Source organism: Vidua chalybeata, chromosome 10 (genome assembly GCF_026979565.1).
Source record: "Vidua chalybeata isolate OUT-0048 chromosome 10, bVidCha1 merged haplotype, whole genome shotgun sequence".
NCBI lineage: Eukaryota > Metazoa > Chordata > Aves > Passeriformes > Viduidae > Vidua > Vidua chalybeata.
The window spans coordinates 1635024-1659908 of record NC_071539.1 but is presented as its reverse complement, the minus strand read 5'-3'; the positions used below and the strand labels follow the sequence as shown (position 1 = coordinate 1659908).

The 24885-nt window shown below is 48.7% G+C and overlaps 1 protein-coding gene across 1 annotated transcript in view; it reads right to left on the bottom strand.

Moving 5' to 3' along the window:
- SCHIP1 (schwannomin interacting protein 1) overlaps positions 1-24649 on the bottom strand; it is a 93258-nt gene extending 68609 nt beyond the window's left edge. The window contains exons 1-4 of the mRNA XM_053951450.1: positions 24626-24649; positions 10186-10250; positions 9287-9367; positions 6874-7063 (exon numbers count right to left, since the gene is read on the bottom strand). Of these exons, the coding sequence (XP_053807425.1) occupies positions 6874-7063; positions 9287-9367; positions 10186-10250; positions 24626-24634 (345 nt within the window). The 5' untranslated portion in view covers positions 24635-24649. The remainder of the gene's footprint in view (positions 1-6873; positions 7064-9286; positions 9368-10185; positions 10251-24625) is intronic.
- Positions 24650-24885: the final 236 nt, after the last annotated feature.

Here is a 24885-nt window from a genome sequence, read left to right as displayed (position 1 = left end):
ATCTCGGTGCCAATGGATCAAGAATACTCCTGAAATTCCTTGTTATGCCTTGTACCTGAAAAATCCATTTGGAACAGCTTCTGCTGTATTGAATTCCTGTCTGGAGCAGCTGATTTAAGCAGCTGATAGAGGATGGCAAGTGGCCCATTCATTGTGTTATCATTTTATACACTCTGTCCATAAAACCCCCAGGAGAAGGATGGGCTGTCTGTCCATGAGAAATAATCCACTGGCTGAGGCTTATTGGAACAGCGACGGAATTTTAAATACCTTGGAAAAGCCAAAGCCTGGCCGCTGACGTGATTGGAGCAGCGTTTTCCACGCTCGGAATGAGAGGAATTAATGCAATTAAAGCAGTGCCTTAATTAGCAACTGGAAACAAGGGTTTAGTTGGAAAAAACAAGAGCTCCTAAATGTTCAGATAATGAAGGGTTGGTGTACACAGGGTGTGGGGGATGAGTTATCAGAGCAGCAGGAAAATGTCCAATGTAATAAACCACAGGAATATTCCACAGTTCACCTCTGGCCCTGGTGTTCCCAGGTGGGAACTGCTCAACTCCCAGCATTTTCCTGCCCTGGCCAACAGCAGGAAAAATATTTAATTCAATGTCAGCAAACAAGGGCAAAATAAGGTCAAAATTTCAGAAGTCACCAGTAAAGGAAAGTTCAAAGCACAGTCCAAGGGATAAGGACACAAGTGGGGTCTGAGGTGATCCTAGCACTGCTAAACAAAATCTTACTGGAGAGAAGAGCCTGGGAAATGGGAAATCCTCCAAAATTCACTGTTACATGTGTAGGACAGGGGAACTTTGGGGAGTTTTGGGGTTCATAAAGGCTGACACTTTAAAGGAAAGGGAGAAAGAGCAGCAGAAGTTTAAAAAGGGAGAACCAAGTGATGCAATCAAACAAATAATGGAAGTAATGAATAATCCAGAATAAACTCCAAAGTCCACTGCTGGGCTTCGATCTCTTAAAAACCTTTGCTGAAGGGTGGCTTTGCCAAAAATTATTGGTATGAGATGGGGTTGGGAGAAAATCTGGAGACCTGAATAACTCCAGCATGGGACTCTCCATTAACACAGGATTTAACCAGGTTTTGTTGAAATCCTGAATAACTCCCATGTGGGAATGTCTATTAAAACTGAGTTTAGGGAGGTGTTTGAGGAGCAAAGCTGCCCAGCCTTCCTCCCAAAAGCATCAGCTGTGGTTGGGCTCAGCTCCAGGATGGGCAGAGCAGGTGAGACATGAATCACCACCACCAGGACACCTCCCTGCTGCTCACTTTGGGTTCTTTGTTAAAATTAAAATGGCTTTTTTTACCCCCAGTGTGAAATTTTAACTCCCTTGAAAACATTTCCAAAGAAAATATGATTTTTTCCTTAAATTCTTCCCTAAAATGTCATTTATGTCTTCCTAATGGCCTTTAGCTGACCCTAAGAAGGTGGAAAATTGCCTCAAAAAATGGAGCTATTGAAACAGAGTTAGAATCTCCCCAAAACCAGAGTAATGATTATTACTTGCCTAAATTCCAAGCAGTAAAATAGCTCAAGTCATATTTATTCCCACAAAAACATACTTTTCCGGTGTATTTACTCTGAAAATTCATTTTACAAGCAGAAATCAATACTCTGCCCTTTGGAAGGAGATAATCTGGATATATTTGGGAAGATCCACTGTTCTGTAACAGACCCTATTAAAGTGCTGCTGCCACATTTCAGTGATGATAGAGCCACTAAAATAATTTAATGGCTCAGGCTGGGGCAATTTCCATCGGATTTTCCCTCCATCCCAGTAAGTTTCTATTAAATATATTTTATACATCTAATTCCTCCTGGTCTAATCATGACTTTATTGTCCATTACTTAAATTTCTTACATTTTCCCCTCTTTTTTGGTCCCATGAAAATAGAATTCATTCCAGCCAGTGAAGATAATTCCTTGTGTGAAACGTGTGGTTGGAAATCTCCCAGTCTCAAATAATTCTGTGTTGGAGACACGCCACCATTCCCACCCTTTCCTTCCCACTCCAAATCCACTCCCTTTTCCTGCTCTGCTCCAGTGTCTGGCTGTGGATTGAGCTCTTTGATCTCTGTCACGGGCAGGGCTTGGGAAGGGTGACAACAAAAGGCCTCGTAATTTTGGATTTGCCAGATAATGATTCCTAGGAATTAGGAATTAATTGTGTCCTCATCCGTGCCCAGCTCTCAAGCCACCAGCACCCAAAGCTGTGATCCCAGAGGGTCTCATTGGAAGCTCTGTGTGTTTTAGGATATTTTAGCTGGGCATCCCAAAGAGCAGGAAAAGATGGGATCTTTTCCAGCCTAAAGAAATCAGGCCACTGTCAACATTCCCAAAGACTGCAAATGCCATCAGCAAAGCTCACTGGTCACAGAGGAGAGAGTCATGGAATTGTGTGGGTTGGAAGGGACCTCAAAGGTCACCCAGTCCCACACCTCCCACTGTCCCTGCCCAACACTTGGACACTTCCAGGATTCCAGGGGCAGCCACAGCTGCTCTGGGAATTCCATCCCAGCCCCTCCCCACCCTCACAGGGAACAATTCCTTCCCAATATCCCATCCATCCCTGCCCTCTGGAAGTTGCTCAGACAAAGGAAATTCTGGATTGTCAGTGTGCTGTCACAGGGCTGGAGAGAAACCCCCCAAGAACTTTCTGTGACGGTGCAAATCTGCTCTGCACCCCCCTGCTTAATTAAGCATTAAAGTCTTCATTATTTTACAAAGTCTCTGGCTTTGTAAAAAGCAGGCAGTGGAAATTCCCTGCTGTGGGAATAAATGAGATATTGTAGATAGAATTAGCCTAGAAAGGATTTATAAAGGATTCGGCCAATTTTCCTGAAGTGGGACATAAATAAAACTATTTTTGAGACCTCCCATCGATACCCACCAGAGCCATCTCACTGTGAAACCTCCCAGAGCTGAACCCACTCCAGAACTCAAAGAACTGTCCTCAGGTGTCTTGAGCAGCTGAATATTCCCCCAGGAACATCATCAGAAATGTCTTATCAGTGGTTTTATCATCAACCAAGAGCTTTTCTGGATTGATTTTGCTGCTGCTAAACCACAAGGACTCAAATTGGCATCAATAATCACATCAATACCCAACCTTCAATGCACACAAAAAAGAAGAAATTATTGGTGTTCTCCTCCCACCAGCAGAAAGGATCAAGAGGGTCCTTTTGTATCCCAGCAGTTCAAATCCTATGGGATAATATTTGTGAGGGATTTAAACTTGGATAATCACTGGGGATGATTATGTACACAAATAAACACAAACTCAACAACTATTTTTCCATTAAAAAAGCAATTAAAAGACAGATTCCATGTTAGGCCACAGCACTTTGAATTCTCTGCTCACATTTAGAACTGAGATTATCCAAAGCCAGTGGGAGGGATTGAAAACAACATTTTTTTCCATGTTCCCTTCATTCCAAGTGTTATCTGACAGCCACATCAGCGTTAATGTTTCTCCCCAACCCATCAAGTATTTGATTTCTAATTAAGGCCTTTTCATCTCAGTCGGATTTGTCTCCCTCATCTTTAATTATGTTTCCATCCACGCTGCTCAAGAGCAAGGATTTGCATTTTTACATTATATAGAAATCACATTGTAAATATTTATCAGATGGTTTCCCCTCTGCTGCTGACAGATTTGGGAATTCAGGCTCACAGGAAAGAGGGCATGTTCCCCATATTAACACCCCACTGCTTGTTAGGATTTCACTGCCTCCCACACATTGATTTTCCCTCTCCCTCAACTTCCCATCGCTCCTGCAGGTGCAAAACACACCTGGGAATGTCACAGACACCAGTGGAAAAATGGGATTCTCCTGGGAGACATAGGAACACACAAAGGGTGCAGAGAGATGTTGTTCTATTTTAGAACCAAGCCTTAATAAATCACCGGGGAAAGTTCCAGCTTTGAAGGTACCAGCCAGGGCAGGGAGGACAAACAAACTGGGGTTTGGGGCAGAGGAGTTCCAGCCTGGCTCTTTTCCCCACGGGATATTTCTGTGGCATCAACCGATGAGAAAGGGTGGGGAAATAACCATTCCTGTTTGGAAAAGCAGGTTTTGTGTGGTTACACCTCTAAAGAAAAGCATTTCTTGGCAGAAAGTTGCCTCTTGGAGCGCTTGGCTAAAGAAAAAAAACGGGAATTTTACGGAATCAGTTCCTGCCATTCTCGTGAGCATCCCAGTGATTTTTAGGAGAGGAAAAGAGTTGCTCTGCCAGGATGGGAGGTCAGGAGTGTCAGGGGTGGGGTAAGAGCCGCCCTGAAGGACAGCGAGCCGCGAGTCCCGGGCGAGGAGCGAGAGAGCCTGGCCACTGTCCGCGGTGCTGAGCGGGCCCGGCCCCGCCGCTGCCCGCGGTGCTGAACGCCCGAGAGCCACCGCCGCATCCCGGGGCTCCATCCCGGGGCTCCCGCTGCTCCCCGGGCAGCCCGGCAGGGTGGGAGCTGGGCTGACACATCCCTCTGGGCATGGAATGCTTCCTGAGACCCCCGCCCGGAATGCTGCACCCCCACCTGGTGTCCCCACAGTAAGAAGGATGTGGAACCGCTGGAGCAAGCCCAGAACTGGCCGGGAGGTTGATAAGGGACTGGAGATCTTCCCCTGTGGAGACGGGCTGGGAAAGTTGGAGTTTGTCAGCCTGGAGAAGAGGAGGTTGTGTGCAGAGCTCAGAGCTCCTCCCAGAATCTGAATGGGGACACAAGGAACACGTAGAGAGACTTCACTGGGACCTGGAGTGACAGAACAAGGGAATGGCTTCAAGCTGAAGGAGTGGAAATTTGGATGGGATACTGGGGAGGAGTTCCTCCCTGGGAGGGTGGGCAGGCCCTGGCACAGGGTGCCCAGAGCAGCTCTGGCTGCCCCTGGATCCCTCCTGGAAGTGCCCAAGGCCAGGTTGGAGCAACCTGGGACAGTGGGAGATGTCCCTGCCATGGCAGGGGTGGGATGGGATGAGCTGGAAGGTTCCTTTCAACTCAAACCATTCAGTGATTTTGGAGGAAAAAAGCAGAAACCCATCTAGGAAGAAAAAATTTGGCACTTTTCTACACGGTAGCAAAAAATAAAACATTTACAAGGAAGAGCATTATTTCAAATCTGTTATACATCTGTCTTCTAATTTCTTTTTAGCAAAAATTAACATGCAAAAGGAAAACAAATCAAGTGAAGACAACACAGCTCCAGCCTGTGTGCTCCTCATGCCATAAGCTGATCAGTGATCAATAACAGATCTTTTCCAGCAGTTAAATAACTGTTTGTACTACACACACACAAACCTTTCTTTGCTACAAAGCAGCAGCCAAGCAAGAATTCTCCGTTTCCCATCTGATCCCTCAAGCTCGGACATTGCACCCGTTCCATCAGTTCTCTCCACGGGGAAGGCCCGGGGGAACCCCGTGTTGTACCCCACAAAAACTCAGAGATGGAGCCATCGCTTTCTCCCCACAAACACAGAACTCCCAGCTGCCCTTACTGAACTCCCAAACATCCCAAAGTGTCATTTTCCAAACGAGATCAGTGCTGGGGAAACTCTGGAGCATCCGGGAGCGTCCCTGCGCAGGGTACGAGGGACCTCTGGTGGAAGCAGATTCCAGTGGCGGATGAACATTTATATCCTCATTTATTCCTCTAATTAAAGGAACCAAACCCCTTTAATCCATGAAATGTCAGTGTCTAACCCAGTATTCCAACCCACTTCATCCTCCTGCTCTCCAGCTCCCAACTAAAAATAAAGCAGTGCCCTCAGGAATATTTTATTAAATTCTGTCAAGCACCACGTCCCAAAATAAACCTGCTGGAAACAGCTTCACTTTGGGCCTGGATCAACACTTGGATCAACACTGGAAAGAGTCAAATTATCCCCAGAATTCCAAGATCAGGGTTTTCAGTGTGGAAAAGTTCTGTTTAATCAGTGCCTTGGGCTTCACGAGATTAAAATCTCTCCAACTTTGCAACTCAAGGCAGAATTGAATTCATTCACCTTGAAGAACACCACTAACAATGATTCCCAGATTTCTGTAGGGATTCAGAAGCCACCAAATGCTGTCCTGGGAGTGGCATCAGCCGCTGGCAGTGAGGATCCAACCAACCCGTTCCCTCCTCAGAGGCAGGGAGACACTTCCTGCACCACACAGCAGGGCAATCCTGGAATTCCTGAATTATTCCATGTGCTCCAGTCTGCAATTCCCTCAAATCTTGTCTTCTGTCACAAAGCTGAAGGCAACACCTCCAGACTCTATTTATTTGTTTATTGACCTAAAAATCCCAATTCAGAGCCAGTCACAGAGCTGTTTGTATTCCAGAAATGGGATCTGTATTTGGGGTTTATTTAGGGTCACCTTAAAAAGAGAAATGCAGCCTCCAGCCACTGATCGAGGTGGAATATTTATTCCAAAATCAAATCTAATTTTGGTCCCCTAAATCAACTTCTCAAAGTCTCTTTTAGCCTCTTTTAGTCTCTTTTAGTCTCTTTTTTGATAAAAATCAACCAACAAAACAAAACCAAAAATCAACCAAGAAACCACATTTCTCTGCATGAAAAGCACCACAGTTTGAGTTTTTTTTTTGGAACACAATATCCTAAACACAGGGGACACAAGACCACTTGGAAGCACCTTTTTACCAGCAAGAACACCTCCAAAATCTGCTGAATTCCAGGTCAGATACCCACAGTCACACATCCTAATGAGCCTGCAAGAGGAATCTCTGCCTGGAGGTCATTTGAGACACCTAAAAATCCCTTTTTAACCCATTACCAACCCCGTGAAGCCACAGCTGAGCTTTCACTTATCCCAAACCCCAGAAAGGAAGCCAGCAAAGGGAGAAGGAGGAATTCCAGCCGGACTCACGGGGGTGCTGCTGTCGGAGAAGGTGTTCATGCTGACAGACCTGCTCATCTTGCCCGAGGCCGGCGATGCTGGGGACCCTGGGGACCTTGGGGACGTTGGGGACATTGAGGACAGGCTGTCCTTGTCCCGTAGCTCCGGGGATGGGGACAGGTCCTGGCGCTGCAGGTGCTCACGCCATGCTCGCTGGATGCTGAGGGAACAAAGGATTTCAGTCCAGATCCCTGGCTCGAAACATTGGGGTTGGGGGGTTCCTGTATTTTGTTTTCCTATCTGGATGAGGATCACGTGGAACTGTCTCTGCAGGGTTTGTATAAAGCACCGCTGGGATAATTTAGGATATTTATTAAGGAGAATCAGGGAATTCTCCTTAATGTGGGTTGGGTGGTTTAGGAGTGGTTTAGGTTGGAAAGGACCTTAAAGATGATCTGGTTCCAAACTCTTACCTTGCTACTCAGAGTCCAACCCAATCCCAAAACCCATGGAAGTGATTTCCAGAACTCAGAATTTCTCCTATATTCCACAATCAAAATAAAAATATCCATTTGACCATTTAAAGGAATTAACAACCTTCTGCATCTTATTTTTATACCACATTTCAGATTAGAATCCTAATACGACTGGAATTTGAGAGCCAGAGCAGCATCATGGAATTATGGAATCCCGGAATGGTTTAGGGTGGAAAATGTCATCTCATTCCATCCTCTGCCATGGGCAGGGACAATTTCCACTATCCCAAGTTGCACCAAGCCCCATCCAACCTGGCCTGGAACAATTCCAGCATCCACAACTTCTCTGCAGGATTAGCTCCTTGTAGGATTTTTAAGCAATTGAGGGTTTATTCACTGGGATGAGCAGTATTTACATATTTATATCTACATATTTATATTTACATGTATTCCTATTTTAAAGCTGGAGAATAGACTGAGCTTAAGTCATAATTACTCTCCTAGAAAGCTCCCTGAAAATGGATTCTTTTATCTGGCTTTTATCTGCATGACTAAAAGCTTAGAAGACACTGGGTTTTAATTTGAAACTTCATGTCTTTTTAATATTTTAATATGCATTAATATTTGAATGGCCTGTAAGTGAGGCAGTGCTTTCTGGATGGAGGCAATTCCTGCACCAAGGCTGGAGGGTCCATGCTGGGAGAGGCTCCAAAAGGAATCCTGGACTCTGATAAATATGTGGGGAAGTTTAATTAGTCAAAATCAAGACTTTTAGAATTACTGACACCAGGGGAAACTCCGTATAATGTAATGTACAGCAAAATTTAAAATTATCCTATAATTCGAAGAGAGGATTGATTTAGGACATGAGGAAGGATTTTTTTTTTTTTTCCCCATGAAGGTGGCAGGGGGGAGATTCCCCATCACTAAAAACACCCCAAATCAGGCTGACACCCTGTCCTTATTGAAGCCACCCTGCTCAGGGCTGGACTAAAAGGTCTTTAAAGGTCCCTTCCAACCCGGACCATTCCATGATTCCACGATTCGGTGGCATTTGGAATTTCGGAGCTCATTCCCGGAGCCCCGGGGCGCCCATCCCTCCCTTCCCGGCGGGGCGCTAGGTGTCAGCGTGTGCCTTGGCTGAGCCCACTTCCCCAGGAAATCCCATTCTCCCGAGCCACAGGGCTCTGCTTGCACCCCCAGAGCGGGAATTCTGCACTTCCAGGGCTGCTCCTTCCAGGGAATCCCTGGGGAACTGATGCTGGATGGGAAAATCGGCACAGAAAAGGCTCCGTGCTGCCCTTCCCTCCTCTGGCTTCTCTGCGTGGGAAAATCCAGCAGATTCCCAAAATGTTCTTTAGTTACACAGAGGAAATGGCAAAATGAGTGTAACACTGATGTTTAACATTTGAAACTCGGTTCAGAGGGAATCCGTGTGATTCTGTGATCCAGCCCAGGATGGTTCGGGTGGGAAGGGAATGGAAATCCCACCCCATCCCACCCCTGCCATGGCAGGGACACCTCCCACTGTCCCAGGTGCTCCAAGCCCCATCCAAGCTGGCCTTGGGCACTGCCAGGGATCCAGGGGCAGCCACAGCTGCTCTGGGAATTCCATCCCAGCCAGGAATTCCCAATTCCCAATCTCCCACCCATCCCTGCCCTCTGGCAGTGGGAGCCATTCCCTGTGTCCTGTGTCCATCCCTTGTCCCCAGTCCCTCTCCAGCTCTCCTGGAGCCCCTTCAGGCTCTGGAAGGTGCCAAGGTGACAATTTGGAGCCTTCTCTTTTTTCCAGGCTGAACAACCCAAATTTTCCCAGCTCCACATTCTTAAACATAGAGAATTTAATAAATTGCTAATTAGGAGTTCTTTTATCCAGTTACACAGAAATCCAGTGTGGATCCTGCAGCTCAGGAATTGGACACCCCCAGCTGCGTTCCAAGGCAGACCCAACATTTTTCCTTACTCACATTTTCACTTTGGATTCCAAGGGCTGGAGGTTGATAGGATATTCCTGGATATTATTTTCTTCATCCATGGCGAGCTGATGGCTACGGGAAAGAAAAGGAGATGAGTTTAACTTGTTCCAGCCTGACATTCCTGCAGCCCTGTGAATGAATTCCCTAATCTGGACAAGAACAAACAAGAGCTGCTGATCAGAAGGTGTTGCTGTCTTTGGAGGAAGTTATCTGGACCTCTGTGCCCACTCCCAATAAAAAATGGGAATTTGGATCCAGTTTTCCAGTGGGAACCAGCCTGAATCCCTGTTTTAAATCTCCCAGCTGCCACAGCTCCAAGGACAGGCACAGCCAGCAAAAGAGCTGCTGTAAATAAATAAAAAAAAACCCCAAACCCTGGCAGATCTAACAGATATTCCTGCTAAATTACCTTCCCATCCCCACGCTGGAAAGGCTGGAGAGGGAAATGGAAAGGAACAATGGGAATGCTGGCAGCAAATGAGCCACGTGGGGGGTGAGGAATAAATCCTTTGTAATAAATGATGGCCAAGGAGTTGCTGCTGGGAACTGATGGCTCAAAGGAAGCAATTTGAAAATGCTGGAATATCCAAATCCAGTGTCTGGGAACACTGGCCTAGGTGGGAGCAGCAGCATGGATTGGATGGAGCTCTTGGCAGGGAAATTTGGGAGATCAGACCCCAACCTGTGGAGTTATTTTGAGACTTAACTGGGCAATGATATCGTTGTCAGAAATTGCCCTCTTGTAACTAAAAATAGGGATTGTTAATGGGAGAAAGGCAAAATTTGGGATATTGTCTGTGACACAGAGGATCCCTCAGGAAAGGTTTCACACCTTGGAAAATCCATTTCACTTTCTCATGGGTGAGATATTTTGGAAAAGGCACATTTACCTTTGGAGTGAGTCTTTGCCATCATTGACGTGTTCCAGAGTGTGCTGGAGCCTCCTGAGTTCTTCCTGCAAGGAGAAAGAGAAAAAAAATCATTCTTTTTATGGGAAGCCCTTGGAGATTTCATCTCAGCCTCAAGACAAACCAAGTTTTGAGTCAATCCCGAAACAAAACAATCCCTCAAGTGCCACCTATGAGATTTTAAACTTAGAAATCCTTAACAATGACAAAGAAACCAATATTTTATTGGTAATCCAGCACAAGTTTGACAGGAAATATCAGAGCTACAGAAATAATACACAGAGTGAAAGAGGGAAATTTTCTTTCTCTTCTTGGGTATCTTTGATTCCAGAGATGCTCCTGGGAATCTTTGTTCTGCAATCAAAACCTATTCAGGCTCTTAATGAAGAGATTTCCAGCCTGCACCAGTTCCTGTTCCAGCAGTTTAGTGTGGCAGATGTGGAGCTGGGAATCCCCACATCCATGGTAATTCCCAGGAAAAAACCATCCCTGGCATTCAGCACAGAGGTTTGGCTTAAAAAATGGAATTCTTCTGAGGCACAGCTCAGATAAGCACACAACCTTTCCTTCTCCCACTTTTTCCCTCTGGCAGTTTTCCCAGCCTCCTCCGGAGCTGGGTACAGTAATTTAGAATGTGAAAACAATTTGCAGTTGACTTTATCCATAGCTCAGGGTGCCAAAAGCTGCCTGACTTCCATAAATCACTCCTGGTGTTTGACATCATTTTCCATTAACCCCGGGGTGAAGCCTGAACAGAGAACGAAAAAGCAAAAGCCAGAATTGGTTGTGATGTTTTTGACTATTCCCAATGAAACATCACGGGGCGGTGCCTCTAAAAGCTGGGATAAAAGGCAGCTCTGGAAGGGGCACAGCCAAGTTTGCATAACTGGGAAGAGGAGGAGACAGGAAATCGATCCTAATTTCAGCTGGCCGTCATTAACCGGGGAATATCGATCGGCGCTCCTCGCAGGGGGATTGATGGGATTTATGGAGCTGCCCGTGGTGCTGAGCCCATGGAAAAGGGCTGGGATGCTGCGGGGGCACTGGGGGGGACAGGGCCAGCCAGGATGGTGCCACCCCCAGCTCCGCCTCCTGCCCAGAGTGACACAACTCCAGGGAATTCCACTGGAAGGGATCCGCGCTCCTGTTGGAACCCAGGATGAGTTACGGTGCCTCTCTGAGCCCGGATAAAGCAAATACATTGTGAAACTTCCTGGGCTTTTCTTTTCCCTCCTTCAGCTGGATACAGACGTGGGATTGGGCAGCCCCAGACACGGAGACACTGAGGGGAAAAATCCAGGAAAGCTTGAGGAGCACATTCAGAGCAACCTGGAGTGTCTTTTCCTAGTCCTTAACGTGCTTGTTCCATTTATCCATTAATTATTTTTCAGCTTGACCATACCCAGCATCCTGGGGTTTGTTAATTTCATATTTTTTCATTTTTTTATTGATTTAATTGCATGACACACTTGAGTCTGGATTACTTTGGAGAGGAATCCAAGGAGATTGGAATGCAGGCAGGGTGAATTCCAGCACAGCAGGCAGGGGAAGGCAGGGGAAATCTCACATGACAGATCCATTTCTGAATTCCCAGGGGAGGGGTTTTCCCCAGAAAAAGCAGGGAGCTCTTTTTATAGCTCCTGAGCCTGTTAATTTTAGTGACAACAACAGAGGAGTGTTTGAAAACTGAAAGGAAGTCTGTAAATCCAATTTTCAGCCTTTCAGCATGGGGGAATGTCTGTAATCCTCACAAAAGAGGGATGAACTAGTTTGGGAATCAGAAGGTTCCTGTAAAAAGCAACAATCCCATCTATGAAAAAAACATTATTTCTGCAGTATTTTCTTCCTGGGGTTTTAGGAGGAAACCTGAGGGGTCTGGGGGGTGGAGGAGGCTCAGGGGGGACCTTGTGGCTCTGCACAACTCCCTGGAGGGAGGGGACAGCCAGGTTGGGATTGGGATCTGCCACCAGGGAACAGGGACAGGAGGAGAGGGACGGCCTCGGGCCGGGCCAGGGCAGGCTCAGGGTGGGATCAGCAGGAATTTCCCCATGGAAAGGGTGCTCAGGCCTTGGAAGTGCCCAGGGAGGGTTGGAGTGCCCATCCCTGGAGGTGTCCAAGGAATTCCTGGCTGTGGCACTCAGTGACCAGGTGGGGATTGGGCGCTGGTTGGATCCTGGAGGCTTTTCCAGCCTCAGTGATCCCAGGATTTTGAGATGCGCACGGCACTGGAGAGAAGAAAAGCCCTGCCAAGCTTTCCAGGTGAGCGAGCCCGGATGGGAAGGAGGAGGCTCCGGAGCTGCTGCGCAGCGACAGCTCCGCTCCCAGACCGCCGATGGCTCCCAGGAGGTTTTTAATGCGGGCGGTTCCTCGGCAACTGCATCCCTGTGCGGCAGCCACTCTTCACCTGGAGCAGGGAAACACCGATGGCTCCTCAGGAACACCGGGATGGCTCCTCAGGAACACCGGGATGGCTCCTCAGGAACACCGGGGTGGCTCCTCAGGAACACCGGGATGGTTCCTCAGGAACACGAAGATGGCTCCTCAGGAACACCAGGATGGCTCCTCAGGAACACCGGGATGGCTCCTCAGGAACACCGGGATGGTTCCTCAGGAACACGAAGATGGCTCCTCAGGAACACCAGGATGGCTCCTCAGGAACACCGGGATGGCTCCTCAGGAACACCGGGATGGCTCCTCAGGAACACCGGGATGGTTCCTCAGGAACACGAAGATGGCTCCTCAGGAACACCGGGATGGCTCCTCAGGACCATTGGGATTGCTCCTTAGGACCATTGGGATGGCTCCTCAGGAACACCGGGATGGCTCCTCAGGACCATTGGGATTGCTCCTTAGGACCATTGGGATGGCTCCTCAGGAACACCGGGATGGCTCCTCAGGACCATTGGGATTGCTCCTTAGAACCATTGGGATGGCTCCTCAGGAACACCAGGAGGGCTCCTCAGGAACACAAGGATGGCTCCTCAGGAACATTGGGATGGCTCCTCAGGAACACTGGGATGGCTCCTCAGGAACACCAGGAAGGCTCCTCAGGAACACTGGGAGGGCTTCTGAGGAACATTGGGATTGCTCCTCAGGAATATTGGGATGGCTTCTCAGGAACACTGGGAGGGCTCCTCTCAAACATTGGGATGGCTCTGCACAAACAGTGGGATTCTCCTCGGGAACACTGGGATGGCTGCTCAGGAACATTGGGGTGGCTCCTTTAGGAACACTGGGATGGTTCTGCACCAGCATCAGGGATGGTTCCTCAGGAACATTGGGATGGCTCCTCAGGAACAAACACCGGGATGGCTCCTCAGGAACAAACAAACACCGGGATGGCTCATCAGAAACATCGGGATGGCTCCACACCAACATCGGGGATGGCTCCTCCCAAACCTGAGCAGGGCCAGGAAACAGCAACGAGCCACGAGTGCTCCTCCTGAAGTTGTGCCTCTGGTGCCCAGCAGCAGGAAAAGCCAAGGAAACTCAGCTGCAGGTGGAACTCACCTCTCCTCCTCCTCCTTCCCACCAAACCAGTCTGGAATTCCATGGCTTGAGGCTGCCTCCAGTGTCCATGGGATGTGGAGATGCTGCTCATGTTGGAGGCTGGCGGGGCATGCAACTCCAAGGAAGCCTTGGAGCACACACTGAAATTCATCCCAGTCCTGGATCTGATTTCCCAGTCCTGGATCTGTTTTCCCAACCTGGATCTGTTTTCCCAACCTGGATCTGTTTTCCCAACCTGGATCTGTTTTCCCAGTCCTGGATCTGTTTTCCCAGTCCTGGATCTGTTTTCCCAGCCCTATCTAACACACCTAAACCTAACCTGGCAGCTGAAACAGAAGGGTTTGAACTGGGGTCTTAAACCCCATCTCGTTCCATCACCTGCCACGAGCAGGGACACTTCCACAGCCTGGGATGCTCCTGCTAATCTGACACAGGGATTGGGATGCACAGGACCCTCAAAATCAACCCAGAGCTAAAATAACAAACACTTTTCCCTTGGAGGTCCCACTCCAAAGCCAAAGCAGAGCCAGGGCACCATTCCCAAGTTTTCTCAGCTCCTCAGTTATCCCATTCCCTTTCCCACAGCTGCCTCGTGCTGTGGGAAGCGCTGGGCATTGAGCACAGAGCAGGTTCTGGATGTTTGACTGACAGAGTCCCCCAGCATCCAGCAGGGCCTCAGGATAAGGGGCATCCTAGGAAAACCTGAAATGCAAACGAAAAAAAGCAGCACGGGAAGCCCTGAGATGGAAACTGGTCACATTCAAGCTGGGAAAGCAAAGAGCTCCACTGGGTATGAATAATTCACAAACAGCCTCAGACAAATGATCTCAGGTCTTGAAGGAAATGGGAAAACCTCTGGAGGCTGCAGCTCTTTTTATTCCTGCCTGGTTCCTGCTGAATGCTGTTTTCTCTGGGGTTATTTTTTAGTCTTCAAAAAAAAAAAATATATATGGATATCTAAACAGTTTGGCTGGATGTTCAGAGACCACAGCAGACCCCAGAGAAATCCTTTCATTTTATTTTCATTGCTGGCTGGTAAATTATTCATTAACAGGGATCGCGCAATGGGGGGAAAATTAAAAATTGGCAATTTAGTTTTCATTTGTTGACGTTAATTATTTAGTGTTCTTCCCTTTTATTAGTGGAAACACAGAGGGGGATTAGTCTTGTTCTGGCACTCGGAGTTTGCTCCCCAGACAACTCCCAAATTAGCATTGCTGTGGCTACTTCTGTGGAAAATCCATGGGAATGTGACTCCAGGGCTGAGGTGCTGGGGCAGAGCTGGATTTCTGAATTCCAGAGAAACTTTCGGGTATTTTTCCACAGCATTTTGTAAAAAAAAAAAAAAAATAGGCTTTATTTCCAGATATCACCCCAATCATGGCATTAATGGGGATCTCATTAATTAATGTCCCTGAGCTCAGCCACAAGCACCCAACACTCCCACCAACCTCATTCTAATAAGGAAATATCCTGATATTTAACGGGCAGTGGAAATGGAATTGTCTCCGGAGCAATTTGGTTTGGATTTTGCAGCCTCGCTGCCCTGAAGAGCAAGAGGCAGGAGAAGTTAATCACAAATGCTGGAGGCAGACTAAAACTGAGCTTTGCCTCCCAAATCTCCAGCTCTCCCTAATCCTGCTCCTCAGCTCACAGGAGCTGCCAGGGGAACTCGTTCAACACCTCAGCCAATTTTTCTTCTAATTTCAGTGCCTGCTCCATCCTGAAAAGCTGGAAAAGCTTTAATTCCTCCCAGCTTTTCTACCCAGGCAGCCACACCAGTCCCAGGCTCAACTCTGATTTTTCTGAAGTACTCTCCAAATGAAACCTGCCACTCATTTATATAAATATATATAAAATAATAATTAAATAATGATTAAAACCCCACCTGGCCTTGTGGGAGTCCCCATTGCAACCAAGCAACACCTATCTCAAGTTTTTTAACAAGTTCCTGAGAGATAAAACTGCTCCTGGTGCTGCTCAGCTGAGAGCCTGAGAGCAAATAATCCCAGCTGAGCCTTTCCAGGGAAGTTCAATTCTTCAATCACAGAGCCAAAATCCCGGTTTTCTGCAGCAGCTGATCCTGCTCCACTGCATTTCTGTGCTGGAAAATGTGAAGGTGACCCCAGGACCTGCAGCATCCTCAGTTAATTCAGGTGGGGTCAGCTTATAATGAACTGAATTAAAGAATATTGGCTTGATTGGGTTGTTCCTCCTGCCCTCCCTGGCTGAGGTTTTTGGTGCATCCTTACAGAGGGAAGGGGCCTTTTCCCAGTCCCAGTTTCCTGCACACACACATCCCTAGGAGGGTTTCAGAGACAGATCCACCAGGACAGGAAATTAAAGGTCTCAGCTCCCAGACATCACAAGATCAGATCAAAAACCAAATCAAATCCCAGCGTCCACAAACAAAACCTGGGATAATGAAAGGAGGCCCTGGCCACGGGAAGGGGGTGGAATTACATCAGCTTTGTTGCCCTTCCAGGACCTTCCTCCAAACTAAACCAAAATGCTGCATAATTGTTCAGAGTAAAAGAACCCCCAGAAGTGACACAACCCCCCTTCCCTCACTGCCTGCTCTCCCTGCAGTCTCTGCCAGGAAGGAGCCTCTGCTTTGGGTTTCCAAGCCCAAAACTGAATTCAAATGTCAGAAAGGGTAATGACAGAGCCTTCCTTTGAAATGCCTCCCTCCTGCCTCCATCCAAGGGACAGAAAGGACACAAACTCAATTCCCCAGAGCTTTGAACTCCATCCAAAAGCAAAGCAGAGCCCTTGGGCTCCCCCATGGCAGCATCTCACTGATTAAATCTCTTCTTTTCCAGCTGCTTTTAGAACACCTTTCATTCTCAAAGTTCACAGGGACACCAAAGACCTTTCACAGCCGAGCCTTAGAGTGAAACATCCCATTTTTTTGTCAGGTTTAATGCTACAGGAATGTCAGGAACACCACGGAAACAACACACAACCACTGCCAAGCTGCACCGGGGTCACAGGAGTGAACGTTATCAACTGAAAAGCAGCAGAAAAGGTCAAACGGGCACAAGGAGTCCATCCCTGTGGGTCCTGTGTGTGTGGAGGGGTGAGGGGGAAGCTGGAAGGAAATGTTTTGGAAATGTTACGTTGGAGCTGCTGCTTTAATGCTCTGCTTGGACCTCTGGCAGCTGCAGCATTCACAGGAGGGATCTGTCACAATCTGGCTTTAAAAAATACAAATGTTGGTGCTGGGTGTTCTCCTGCTGCCTTTGTCAGGGATTGCTGGAGCTGGTAAAGGTCAGATCACAGGAAAGGCTTTCCAGGGAGATCAGCTCTGGCTGTGGGAGGAAAGGGCAGCTGGGTGATGCTTTGTGATCTGTGTGAGCCAGGCAAAGCTCAGTGCTGGAAACGCTGCAGAGATGCTTTGGCTGCTGGGGTGTTTGGGGTATTCCTGTCACGGGAAGGAATTCCACCCCTTCCATCCCTGTGCCGGGCTCTGCGGTGGGACACGGAGCTGGGATGGGGGAATTTGAGGCACAGGGCACACCATGCCATGTAAAGCACTAAAACCACCATAACACATGAGCCCTACATTTAGGGATTAAGCCCAGGAGTATCAACTGGGTCCCTGATTCAGTGACCACTTCCTTGTTGGAAAATACATTTTTATAGGCAGAAGAACGAACACAAAACACCAAAGTGCCAGGACTGCAAAGCTGTGCCATCCCAGCCTGAGGAACTCCTGAGAGCCAAACTCTCCTGCTGGAGAATCCCAGGGTGGTTTGGGTTGGAAGGGACCTTAAAGCCCATCCAATTCCACCTGGGACAACTTCCACTGCCCCAGGCTGCTCCAAGCCCAGTGTCCAGCCTGGCCTTGGACACCTCCAGGGATCCAGGGGCAGCCACAGCTGCTCTGGGAATCCCATCCCAGCTCTCCCCACCCTCCCAGCCAGGAATTCCTTCCCAAAATTCCATCTACCAGCACAGCTCCATGGAAAGAGGAAAAGCACTCCCAGCTTAGTTATGAGGATGGTGAGCAAAAACAAACCAGCACTGAAGTGTTTCTTCCTTCATCACACAAATAATTAGGAATACACAGGGCTGTGTGATGCTTTTTAAATAGGATCTCGTGCTGCTTGTGGGAATACAGTTCCACAGCAATAGTTTATCCTGGGAAGTCAGCTCAGTGGGGTTACAGCGTGCCAAGTTGAAATGGGAACCATTTGTTTTCTGTCTGCATTGCAGCAGGAGCTGGCAGGGTTTTTATGGAGCATCCCTGACAGCCTCCAACTGTTATTTTTCCAAATTAACGCCGTGCCTATGGAGTTAATGGGAGTGCAGGCAGCGAGGGGTCTCTCCACAGCCTGGCCTCGTGCTCAGGGTCCTTTGCAGGAGCAGAGAATGAAATCTGACAAAGCTTTCTGTAATTACTGCTCTGCTTCACGGCATGTCCCCCCAGGCACCCCGTGCTGCTCTCTGACAAAGGACACGGCGCCACTGCTGCTCCCCAAACCGAGGGCACAAAGAGTGGACACGTGGAGGGGGCTCGGAAAACCCAGGGGTTTTAGATTTGTGAGGATGTGGAGAAACCACCTCTGCCTTCCCAGAGAGTTCCACAAGTCCTTGACCCACCAACATTAATTTCTGGAGAGGGCTCGGAGAGTTTTACCTGAGGACATCCTGGGGGAACAAGGAAAGGCAATTCCTGCTCATAAAGGGGTGGGTTGCCCCAAAAATTCAGCCCAGAGGTGATGCAACTCCAAGGTGCACATTCCTCCTGCCACGAGAGCTCTGGCTTTGGGAGAGAAGGAGTCACTCAAGTCTGCTCTGATGGAAAATAAAGAATCCTGGAATATCCTCAGCTGGAAGGGACCACGAGCATCATCCAGCCCAGCCCCTGGCCCTGCACAGGCGCCCCAACAATCAATCCCACCCTGGGCATCCCTGGGAGTGCTGTCTCAACACTCCTGGAGCTCGGGCAGCTTTGGGAGTGTGCCCATTCCCTGGGCACCCTCTGGGGGAAGAACCTTTCCCTGATTTCCAGCACTAGAGAGGCAGCAAATCCTGCATCCCTTAACCTCTCGAATTCCTGTTTATTACAGAAATATTCCGTGTTGGATGGCTCCAGGACTTATCCTGTGTCCCAGAATTTCCAGGCCACATCTCCTCTCTCAGCCTCACCCTTTCCCTGCTGATCCCTGCCCACCTCCAGCTCTGGAGGTGCCACCCTTCCCTTGGGCTCCTCCTTTCCCTCCTAACCTGCATTTTATCCCTCCTGGATAACAAGGAATTCTTCCAGCTCCAGAGCAGCTTTAAACAAGTATTTTACCCCTCCTATATTAATCTGGCTTCTACAGAACGGCAGCTTTGCCGCTGGACTGGAGCAGGGGAATCCATTTTCCAGGAGCAGCTTGTTTTTATTCCATCAGCTCTCCCTTCCCAATGATGCCTTGTCCCTTGCCTTGCCCCGACAGATTTTTGCATGCAGAACTTTTTCCAGATGGCAGATTCGGTGCAGACAGCAATTTGCATAATTTAAATCTGCTTCCTGACATAAATTATAGCACAACGCAGCGCAGGCTTTGATTTCCAGCTCCTCACAGCCAGGGCTGGGCAGTGCCCAGGAAATTGCAGGTGACTCTGGAAAACCCTGGCTCAGCCATGGCACGGGGAAGAGCTGAAACCAGAAATATTTCCTCATGGAAATGATAATTCCCAGGGGAATGTGCTCCAAAGAGCAGCATTCCAGTGAACTCCAGGAGCTCGGTGGCTGCTCTGGAGTGAGAAGGTCAAGGAGAGCTGCTGGTGACAAAATTGGATTTTCCCACAAGGACAAACACAACTCTGGGGGTGTTCCAGGAAGGCTGAGACAAATCCATGGTCAGTGAATCTCTTTCCTGACTTTCCAGTCCCTAGAAGCCGGGCTGAGAGCCGGAGTCCCCTCTTTGGGATTCACAGCACACACCCTGATCCCAAACGTGTGGGGTCACTTGGGATGCATCCCCTCCCAACGGGGGCCTCCTGCCAAAAATGAATTATTCACCTTCCAGAGGCTCCAGTTTACACCAAACACAAGTTTCTGTCTGAAAATACACCCAGGAACAACTGAGGGATGGAAGCACTCGGAGCAGAAATGTGCTGGCAAACACGGAATGCAAACAGATCCCTCTTCCAGAGAGCCCCACAAGAGAAGCCTGAATCCCAAAATAATCCCACTGAAACAGACCCTGCCTTGCTCCCATCACTTTGGTGGCACAGTGGAGCCATTCCCAGCCTTGGCACGTGCTCTGTGCTGAGGCTGGCCAGGACTGAGCATTCCTTTGTCCATTTGGCACCGGGACAGACACAGTGGGCCCAAACCCTACAGTCTGCAGCCATCTGGGATGCTGGAAACAGCAATAAACTCAAAAAGGGCTGCTTTGATCTGTTAGCACCCTGAGCAAGCCAATGTCTTCAAACATTTGTGTGACATGTCTCAATTAATGCATTTTCATTTCTGCCCCAAGTGTTTGCGGCCTTCTCTCCCCGTTAGAGGAGCATTAATTCTGCCACTCCCTGAATTCTGAGTTTGGGGTCCCTGAGCCCCATTTCCACTGTCAGAACTCGTGCTTAGAAATGTCAGATGCTAAATTCCTTAATTCTGTTATTTGTGGGGTTGTGACAGGCCCCACAAGGCTGAGGCTCCTTCATCCCCAGGCAGGGAGCACCTCCATCCCCTCATGAAGTCACCATGAAATTCCACACAATCAAGGCCATATTTTCAATTAAAATTTGCCTTGGAATATTCACAGGCTGCTCCCAGTGCAGTTCCTTCCCCCAGCCCTGTGTGGATATGTTTGCTCTGTCCTGATGGTGAATTCCCATCAACTTTCTGCCAGGGAAAAATCCCAGAGGCTCCTCAGTGGGGATCACATCCATCACCCTCAGGCCTCTGCTGCACTTTTAATTACAACACTCAGGATCCTTCCTTCAAATCCTAAACCCGAGGAGAAAGGAGCTTTTCTTTTGCACAACATCCATGAAATTCCCTGCTCCAGTGGCACCCATGTGCTGCTGTTTCCAGAACTAAGGGAGAGATTCCCTCTCTTTCCCCTTTTCCATGGAAGATGAGTTTGCCCCAAGTCACAATCACTTTAAAATCAGTTGTGCCTTGTGCCCACACTGAATTGTAAGGATCGTTTTCCATCAGCAACTGTGCTTGTAAATAGAAAATTCAGGTTTGTTTTGCCTGGGATATGTTGCAGTTTGAAGACTGGTTTAGTTTAATTATACCCAATTTGGGTCTTTAGGTGTAGTCAAATCCCATTTCCAGCAGAACTTTGGGATGAGGAGTTTGACACAAACCAGCTGAAGTCTGGCCTAAAACAATCCTGAGCGGGGCTTACACAGACACCTTCCCCCATTTAGGCTGAGCCTAAACCCCACCAGCATTCCCAGACTCCTTTGGCATCTCTCCCTTTGCGAGTGAACATTTTCCATCAGGATTCCAATCAATGACCACACAGCCACGTCACTCTCGATGGAAAATTCCCTTCAGGCACTGCTGGCCCCATCGGATTCCTCAGGGAGACAAGGAAAGGATGGGATAAAAGCTTGGGATGTTTTGTGGATTGGGAAAACAAGACAGGAGATGAGCTAAAATCACCCTGAATTTCAGGCACCTGCTCCACACTTCTCATTCAGTTATCAGCACGTAAAAACCACTTTAAATACCTGATAATTGAAGGAATTTAAAGGATTATCAGGAAATTAATTAATAAAGGACCCTCTCTGTGTCTTGCTGAAAGCAGCTGCTCCACATTGTTTTAAAAGGCACCAAGTTGAACATTCTCCAACTGCTTTTTTAATAAATGTAAATAATATTCCAAAGCAGGGACGAAATGCCAGCAGTTGAGGGGTGGCTGAGCCATCCATGGCATGCAAATGAATTCCCTGCCTGGATATCAGGATGTGGATGTGCAGCCTTCAGGAATTAAATAAGCCCAACTTGCACAGCTTGTAAAGAGCTTCCCAGAGCTCCCAAAAATCCCTTTTATTATTTATGTGGGAAAAGCAGAGGAGCAGCAAGGGGGAAGAGTTGCAGGTGACACCAGGAGTCAGTGAAACCTGACAGAAAATGCTGAATTTTGGTGAAATGTAGGGCAAATAAATTAATCATGAACAAGGGAAATGCAAAAAAAAACACTGGAGGATGTAATTGGATTTACACACAAAAGGAATGGCAGCATTCCTGCAGCTGGGAGAGCAGATCCAGCTTCCTTCAGCAGGAATCATGGAATTATGAAAGCTGGGAAAGGCCTCAAGGGTATTCCTAAATCCAACAGAACTGCCTGGAAATCCTCTCCCATTCCTAAGGGATGGGAGCTCCTCTCTGCCTTGTTCCCAGCAGCTCAGCCTGGATCATCCAGGGGGTTCACTGGCCCAGTTCAGTGTCAGATGGGTTCTCAAATTCCCACTTTTCCACAGTTTCCCTGTTTCCACTCTGGGACCAGCTCTGCTTCCCCTCCCTTGACATCCCTTTAGATGAGGGATTGTCCCAGTTCAATCTCCAGGTCAATTCCCAGAGAAAGGGGAGAGCTGAGAATTCCTTTTCCTCGTGGATATTTTCCCAGCTCTGTTCTTTCCTCAAAACCACTCTTGAGACCCTTCAAAGGCTCTGACCTTGCTAAATGGGAATGTCCCCACAGCAAGGTCCTGCTAAAAACCTGGGATGGGCAGAAGAACTGCCCAAACTCCAGCTGAACCCTGGATTAAGATCCTTATTTCAGGACACATTTCCATGTTTTCTCAGGGTGGTTTTACTCTCTGTAGTTACTCTCTGTATTTACACTCTGTATTTACACCCTGTAGTTACTCATCCAACCTGTTGTAGTGGAGTGAGTTGGAACTCAGGTCCCAGTCCCTGTTCTCAGGGGACAGCACGGAAATTTGGGACAACACCTGGAAATCTGGGACAACACCTGGAAATCTGGGACAACACCTGCAGGTGTCTCTCCCCTCCTGCCCGCCTGAACCCAGGATGATGCAATCAGGATTTCCAGCTGTAAAAAAAATGGAATATTGGCTTTGCTGTGTTTTCCCAGCTGCAATCAGGGCACTGAGAGCCACAGGGGCCCTGAAGCAGGAAAATTTCCCCTTCAGAGAGCTCATCCCAACCAGTTTGTCATTCATCCCTGTGTTTTCTTTGGCTTCCAGGGAAATTGCTGGAAGGACAAACATTCCCTGGCATTTGATCTCTTCCCTGTATTTCAGGTCTGCAGGAGCTTTTGCACACAAAGCCAGGCTTTGGCTCCTGGGCACACAAAGAGTCTCCCTGGTTTTATTGGGATTCCAGGAATCCCCAAACTGCCACAGCAGGAACCTGCAGGAGCCTCGTGACAGAAAATCTGAGTTTTAAGAGATGTAAAGCAGGGAAGGGACTCCAATTCTGTCTGTGCCTTGGAATACTCAGGGAAAGAAGGGAACAAAAATATTGGAGACAATTCCAGAGGTTAGACAGTGCTGCACTGGGAACATGAAGTAAATCCCAGCACCTACAGCTCAGGGAAATTCTTATGGATTTATTTTATTTATAAGACCCCTTCAGAGCTTCCCCAGCCTTTTGGGAAGCTGAAAAACTTGAACCAGCAAAGGGAATCCAAATAAATTCAGCTCCAGGTGAGTGAGATATTCCTAATGTGGCCTTTTTGTCCCTGTGCAATTTAAGAAATGAGTTTCCAGTGTCTGACAAGTTGTCTGGGAAAACAGAGAAGCTTGGATTAATTCCAGTTTGGGAGAAATGAGAATTCAATATTTGCTGATTTCCAGCCACCCACTCTGGAGCTCGGAGCTGTGGAGGATCCATCAATCCCAACGTGTTCAGCCTCCTCCTCCTCCCATGAGGAATGGGATGTGCAGGATGGATCCTCACCTGAGGGTCGGCTCCCTGCCCTTGGAATTCCTGAGGAACCATCCCCAGCTCCCTGCCTTGCCTCCCAGTGTCTCTCCCTGCTTTATTTCCACCCTCTGGTGTTTATATCACTCCCATCCATCACATCCCGATGGACAGCCTTGGAATGAGGTTTGGGAAAGCCTCGTGGGATGTCTGAGCCCTGGGAATGAGGTTTGGAGTTTGGGATGGCAGGAACCACCCTGTGGAAGCTGTTCCTGATGGAATCTCTGCTCCAACGTGCTGGGAAGATCCTGGATGCCCAGCCCAGCCAGCCCTGCTACAACTACTCCGGCAAAACCCCACAATCAATCCGGCTCCGGGGAATGATCCCAGTGCTCTGCCCGCCGCCCGGATTGGTCCCGCAGCATTCCCGGGATGACCTCATCGGGATCCAGCCCCGAGCCGGCAGCGCCGGGAGCTTTTCCGTGTTGACAAACAGCGGAACTCTTGGCTCCAGGAGCCCTGCATGGATCCGCCGGCTGCTCCAGCGCTCGGAGCTGAAATCCCTGCGGAATGCCGAGGCTCAGAGCCGCGGGCTGTTCCCCCCGGGAAGCACAGCCGCGTTTTTTCCCCCCAGTAATTGCACAGGCAAAAGAAAAAAGGCGGTGAAATCCAGGGAAATTCTGCCACAGCAGCCCTGGGAATCCCTGAGAATCCTCAGGCATCTTTTCCAAGCGCTGTTTGGGATTGTTACCACCCGGAGATGATTCCCTCCTTCCCGAGCACGGAACCCAGCCTTAAATTCCCGTAATAAACTTACAGCTCGTCAGGAATCGCGTCGCGTTCGCTCCAGCCGCCTTCTCCAGAGGCAAAAGTGCCGCCGGATCCCAGCTTCCTTAAGGAAATGTGCCTGCGCATCCCTGGCGGTGTCACATCCATGTCCCGCTGGGCACCCCGCACCCCGCCATCCCTTCCCTGAATATTCCCGAGGGAGCTGCTCCATCCCGGAGCTGCCCGAGCTGCACCGCAGGGAGCTCGGGCCGCTTCTTGGGGAATTCCGTCCCTTACCAGCCGCATGGTGAAGTTTCCCAGGAAAAGGAGGCAGGAACGCGGCTCCTCGCGGCGCTGCCTCCCGCGGAATAGCAGGAGACGGGAGCTCACCCTAAAGGCACCAGGAAAACCTCGAAGAGAGGGAGGGAAAAAAATGGGAAGAGCCGGAGCGGGAGCGAGCAGCCCGCAGGCAGCGAGATGAGAAACTTCTGGCACGGCTCCAGCGCAGGGATGGATCCGCTGTCATTCCCAGCCGCAGCCATGGGAATGGGGGGAAA